General features: G+C 60.8%; 1 protein-coding gene across 1 annotated transcript; it reads right to left on the reverse strand.

Moving 5' to 3' along the window:
- Window positions 1-3,195: 3,195 nt before the first annotated feature.
- On the reverse strand, window positions 3,196-6,000 carry BESB_052710 (uncharacterized protein; the record flags this gene model as incomplete). The annotated part of the gene is made up of 4 exons (XM_029363706.1): window positions 3,196-3,760; window positions 4,146-4,286; window positions 4,577-5,443; window positions 5,720-6,000. The coding sequence occupies 4 exons, from the start codon at window positions 5,998-6,000 to the stop codon at window positions 3,196-3,198; spliced, it is 1,854 nt and encodes a 617-aa protein (XP_029219629.1).

The following is a 6,000-nucleotide window of genomic DNA, read 5'->3' on the forward strand; positions in this document are numbered from 1 at the left end:
ATGCTACCACCGTCCTTGTACTTCTCTGTAGATCCGTTCTCCCTGTGTTACACTGGATTACGACAGGAAGCCAAGCGCCCCAGGCGTTTTTAGTAAGCGACCCTAAAGTGAGGCGCGAAGCCTCCCAGCGGATTTCCGCAAGGGCGGAAGCGAAACAGTGGCATTACCAGCAGGGGAGGCGGACCGGCGTAGGGCAGGCAGCGGGGTCTGAACAAATATACGCTGGGCCTTCCACCACGGTGCAGCAGCGATGTGTTCCGTTCCGATCTCCAGTTACTTTTCCATGGGCGGAGCAGGCAGCCTACACAAATTAAATTAGGATATTTTAAGTAGAAATTTACATCCTAGCTTGTGGAGCCAGCAAGTCTCAACTCAATAGCCTGCGCTAAACCGAGGAATTCGAGTGCGTTCCCGTCCTGCGATTCGTGTGCGAAAGTGTCCGCGCTGCGCGTGAGCAAACTGAGCTCCAGACTCGTGTTTGCTGCAAAGACAGGCAGCCACGCCGCTTCGGTTGCACGCGTACCACGCTAGTAAATTTGCATTTCACTGTTTTTGTCGGGAAAAGGCAAAACCATTTTTGCCAGAGCAACGTTGAGCGCGCACGCGACGCACCGATCCGGGGCTACGCGGTCATGAGGGTCTCGAGGGACACCTTGCTTTGCCGTATACACAAAAAATTCCGACACTCAAGTGACAAAACAGCCCAAGTGCGCAATCTCCGCCATCGTCGTCCCATCTCGCGCACGTCGTGTGGGAACTCTACCCTTCACTGCCGTCTCAACACAAAACCGGCTCTTCCGTGTTCCAATCTGCATGAACCTTCTGTCCTCCACGCAGCAGCAGCTCTCGCCGCGCTCTCGGCGCTCGGCACCCGCGAACAGAAGAGGGGCCGTTACTCTAGTAACGCGCGCATTCTCTGCTTTTTCTCAAGGAAGGCGCGCCCTGCTGAAATCACCAACTCCAGCCACGTGCCCCGTTATCCTCCAGTCCTCCGCCTCCTCGCGGCTGACGCGAGATGCAGGTACAAGAAAGCGTGAACAAGACAAGAAGCGTCTTGTGCGTCGTCTGTTCAACGCGTCATTCCTGGCACCCGTCCTCTGAAATGTCCCCTCAGGCGAAGAGCGAAGCCCGTCGGGACCGCGCATCGACCTCGGTGAGGACGAACAACGCCCGAACCCAAAAAACGGCGCTCTCCCGAGCCTGCAGCTCTCTCCCTTTTCCTTCCTGTCAGCATTCGCTGGCAGTCCGTCGCATCTCCCCGGCGTGTTCGTGACCACGGCAAAGGCGTTGGTAACTTTTTGCCTCACCAAAGACATCCTCTTCACCGCGCTCTGGTCGTCCCCTTCAACCCTCAACGCCCGTCTCTCACGCTTCCAAGCTTTTCACTCGTGGGCGGCTGTTCCTGCCCTCCTACGCCTCGGCAGCTCCGACCGGTTTCTTCTCGATCCACAGTCCAAGGAACAAAAAGACATGAACAAACGATCGCTGCGCGCCACCTGCGCAGACACGTAGAATCACGGGCATGCGGTCTATCGCTGCTCCGGAAACGACGGAAAAACGTGGGAGGCTGCCTTCCCGCGACCCCCGCGTCTTGGAGACTTGCGAGGCACGTTCTGTGCAATCGGCGAACTCGGCAACACACTCCGCAGCCCCGCGCGCCGGGTGACGCCTGCGAGGGCAGCACCAGAGGCCCACTGCGGGATGTTTGAGATCGCGTCCCCTTGAGCCAACTGGACTGCCTTGACTCTCTCGCCGCCATCATATCCGAACTCCACGCGCCGGGTTCAAGCTCCCCTTCCGCGAACAGCCCGCTCATACCGGGTCTTTCTGCCTCGTTTTCTGCCAAATTTCCCCATCCGCGGCAAAGACAGACAGATGCTCATCAAAACCCACATATTGGTTCTAATGGTACAGCGCGCCGGCGTGCAGACTTCGCGTTCTCGCCTCGTCTGACGCACCAAAAAAGCCTCCCGCTAAAGGCTCCACTCCCCAACCCCGCGCCACCACGTGGACGTTCAAATCCAGACGAGATGCAGCGGCAAACCTCGCGAGCCGCTTTCACTCTAGGGTTCGCCGCAGGATAAAGCCGCTGACAGGCAAGCGTCTCGTTCATCGGAAAAAACACGCACACCCCGTCCCGCCCACCACCCCTGACTCAGACCTCCCGGCGCTCACACTGGAGCCGCAACGGACTCTCAGTCCCTCCCGAAAACGGCCTTCGCCTCCTCTCCTCTCCTCCTCCCCCACACGTCCGCCGACCGCGCCGCGGACAACTCCCTCACCCCTTGGAGGCGACCATGCAACGCCACCGAATTCCCCATGCGTCTTCCGTGGACACGCCTCTGCATCCCTCCGCCGCCAGCTACGCGTGCCTCCGCACCTCCGCAGGGACCTTTCACGGTGCCTGCATACAAACATATACATAGAAAAATATACATGTGTCTATATGTGTATGTACATTTGCACTTATATATGTATATGCATCCACAGATGTGTACGCATTCCGCCTAGTGGATGCTGACCGTACCGAGGCACCTACGGCGGCACAAGCGAGAGGGAAGACCCACAAAGGATGTAAACGCGACGCCTCTTGCTGCGAAGTTCTGCTATCCGGTGGACTGGTTCGAGGTCGCCCGTGTGCCTAAAGCACGCTCATACAGACAGCGGGAGGCTCCTGGGAGCCTCGGATGCGATTGAGCACCATCGACGGCGCCAGTCTGTCCGCTGGCCCCCTCCTTGAGCCGCCACCGCCCCTCCTCCCTCCTCTTGACAAGAACCGAGAAAGCGGGGAAGACAAAAACAAGTTAGTTTTCGAGCACTTCAAGTTCCCTTTTTAACACGACTACGCGTTGCAGTGTGTGGTCACTCGTGCACACGCACGCCGACCCCCGCAACTTCATACACGACTACCGGGCGAGGCCTAGAGAGAAATGAGAGAAATCAAAGTCTACAGACACACGCGTAGAGAGAAGCAGACAGAGAAAGAGAGGAACCAAGACCGGAAACAGCGACGGAGACGTCTCCCGGGAAAGCCGGAAACCAACCTCCACCGCCGCCCTCAGGTTTATGAGACGACCACGCGGTAACCCTTCAGTTTGGCCTCAGGAACGGCAACGACTGTGTCCGTTGCCTTTCGCAGCGTTGCCGCTGCGACAATCCCACAAATGCGATAAGTGTTTTCCGCCAGTCCCGCTGTCAGCAGCCGCATGCGCGCTCGCAGCCACTCCCCTCCCCGAGCTCGACCGTGCCTTTCCTCTGTAGATTCCCCGGCGAACTCGTCAACGTGCCGTCCCCATCCGAAGACGACCGGACCGGTCCAACCTCGCCCCGGGCGCCTACCAGGGGCACTCGACAGTCGCCGCCACAGCATACACACATCATCCCCCTCCCGCGACGTCTTCGCCTCTCCAAGGCAACGCGTGCCCAGCCTGCAGCTGCGGCCCGCGCGCAGACCCACAGGTGTGCGCTCGCCACCCCACAACCGCCTGTCAGGTAGACCGTGCCTTTGAGCTCCAGAAAAAGAGAGTGACAGACCGCCGCTCTCTTCAGGCTGCCGCCAGATGCAGAGACTCGGTCCGCCCCGCCCCGCGCGAGAGCTGAAACCCCCGGTGTGGGTGCCCAGGCCTGGAAGCCGCGGCGGAGGCCGGAGACGCGTTGAGCACCGGCGGCGCGAGGCTGGAAGCCGAGGTGGCGGGATCGCGTGAGACCTGAGGCCGCTCTTCGGGCCCTTTCCAATTCCCAAGCAGCTCGATGTGCGAGTCTGCACACGAGCGCGCGAGAGCATGCCTCCGCGTGGAGAAAAATACGGAGACGAGGAGGCGCCCTCTCAGCATGTGGTAGAAAAATAGAGAACAAAAGCAACAAGATGAGACAAACACTTCGGAAGGAGATTGCTTGGAAAAAAATACGAGAGTCTGTCGTGCCAATGCTTGCCTCCCATGTCATCACATACGGAGGCCCTTGCCGCCCACAGCCTCTGAGAGAGCGCCTCCCTCGGACTAAAAATACCAAAGCGAAATACGCTCCCGCACACAGGCGCCTCTCCGCACCTGCATGCACATGGATCGAAACACGAAAATACAAGTTGTGTACAGAAAAAATACACCCGAACAAAACGCGCGCCCTCGCGCGATAGTTTCCCCGACTTCCAAACCAGCAGCCGCGCCAGACTGCCCCCGGACTTGATCATCCCCTCCTCTTTTCCTCCCTCCTCTCGCCCCAGCCCACTCCGTGCCCACGCGTGCCCTTCTCCCGCTTGAACCACTCGACCCTCTACGGCGATGCTACTGGAAAACCCCGAAGGAAGTTTGCATGCGCAGAATACACCCAGTCAAATATAGATATAATCATGTGGACACATATATTGGGGGTCCATTCCAATGAGGCGGGAAGTGAGACTCCGTGGAGCAGCTCGCAGCACACACACACACCAGATCCGCAAACACGTGGATGGCGTGTGCGTGTCTTGCTCGACTTTGGGGGCGCCGATATCCACACGTGTCACACAACATGGCGGAATTGCAGATCTGCGAGCCTTCTTGCAGGCACGCGAGACAGCGGACGCGGAGTCTCCTACTTCGCCCGGGCCTCGCTCTCTGGTACGGAGGACAGTGCGCGCTCTGGAAGATCGAAGGAAAGGAATGGCGGCAGCGTGAGATCCTCCTCGGTTGGCCCGCGCTGTTCAGCCTGCATCCTCAGATTCTGCAGCGTGAACGTCAGCAGAGGAGACACCGGGAACTCGTCCGCCCGCGTCTTCCGTCCGGCCTGAGCGCGGAACTCTGCATCAAAGGAGTCCAAAGTCACCGCGCGCGTGCGGCCCGCGGGCATAGAGGCTCTCGCCTCCAGCGTCTGGCTGACAGCTGAGAGGCACGACACGCTCTCGGCGCCGCCCTGGCTGAAGAGATCCGCGTGCTCACACCGACTCTCCGCGGCCTCGTTCCCAGAACTCGGCTGAGACAGCCGCAGCCCGTTGTTCTCTGTAGGGTCCTCCTCTGCGACCAGACCGTCGCCCTCCCCCCCATCAGGGGCGGACGCCGGCACGGAAGGCGAGAGAGACAGTTTCTCGATCAACGCGGCAGCCTCTTCGCCGCCTGAGGGCCCAGGGACACACCCGCCGGAGACCGGCGCGGGCGCCACAGCAGGCGCGGGCCCGGCGCGGTCGCCGCGCACGAACTCCGCCGACTCCTGCTCGTTCTCCCCCAAGTCCTTCTCCTCGTGGCACTTGGCGCTCGGTGACACCGCGGCGCCTGCGGCGCCTACGGAGCTCGCAGAGGTCATCGCGGCGCGGCTGGACGCCGTGTGTACCTTCCACACGTCGGGGTAGAGCGAAGAAATCGCCGCGTAGGGCGAGAACGAGGCCGAAAACGCCCGCTGATCTGACGGCATCGCAGGGTCCGTTTCCTCCTCCGCGACTGCGCCTAACACACTCGCGCCCAGCCGAAACCTGCAAGCCACACACACACGAGGACGGAGCGGGATATGTGCCGCCTACAGGCGTGAACGGAGGCCTTCGAAGAAGCCGCAAGTGCAAAGCTCGTGCTTCACACAATGCACTTTCCATGCCCCCCGCTACACCAAGACGCTTTGCGTCTTCCTTCTGCGCTCGACTGCAGTTTGGTTCCTTCACGCCCTGGCGTACCCCTCTTCCCGTGCACAAAGCACTCTCGCTGCGCACAAGCGACATGAGTGGAAGACACTTTCGGCTGCGCAGTGGGCTTACCGCGGAGGCTTGGCCGGCGGCTCGCTTGGCCGCGGGACGAAGGAGGCCGGCGAGATCGGCCGCGAGGGGTCTCGGCGCTTGCCGTCTTCGCGGAAGCGCTGCGGCAGGACGATGAAGCCGTCCGTGTGGCAGCGCACGCGGTTGCCCACGCGCGGCGGGTGGGAGGCGTCGCCGCCCACAGCCGGCGCCCCGGGGATGTGCATCGACAGCAGCTCCGGCCCACACATCTTGCCCGCGTGAGGTGTGGCGCGTTGGTCGTTCACACTTTGTTCGACAACCAT

Source organism: Besnoitia besnoiti, chromosome IV (genome assembly GCF_002563875.1).
Source record: "Besnoitia besnoiti strain Bb-Ger1 chromosome IV, whole genome shotgun sequence".
Lineage (NCBI taxonomy): Eukaryota > Apicomplexa > Conoidasida > Eucoccidiorida > Sarcocystidae > Besnoitia > Besnoitia besnoiti.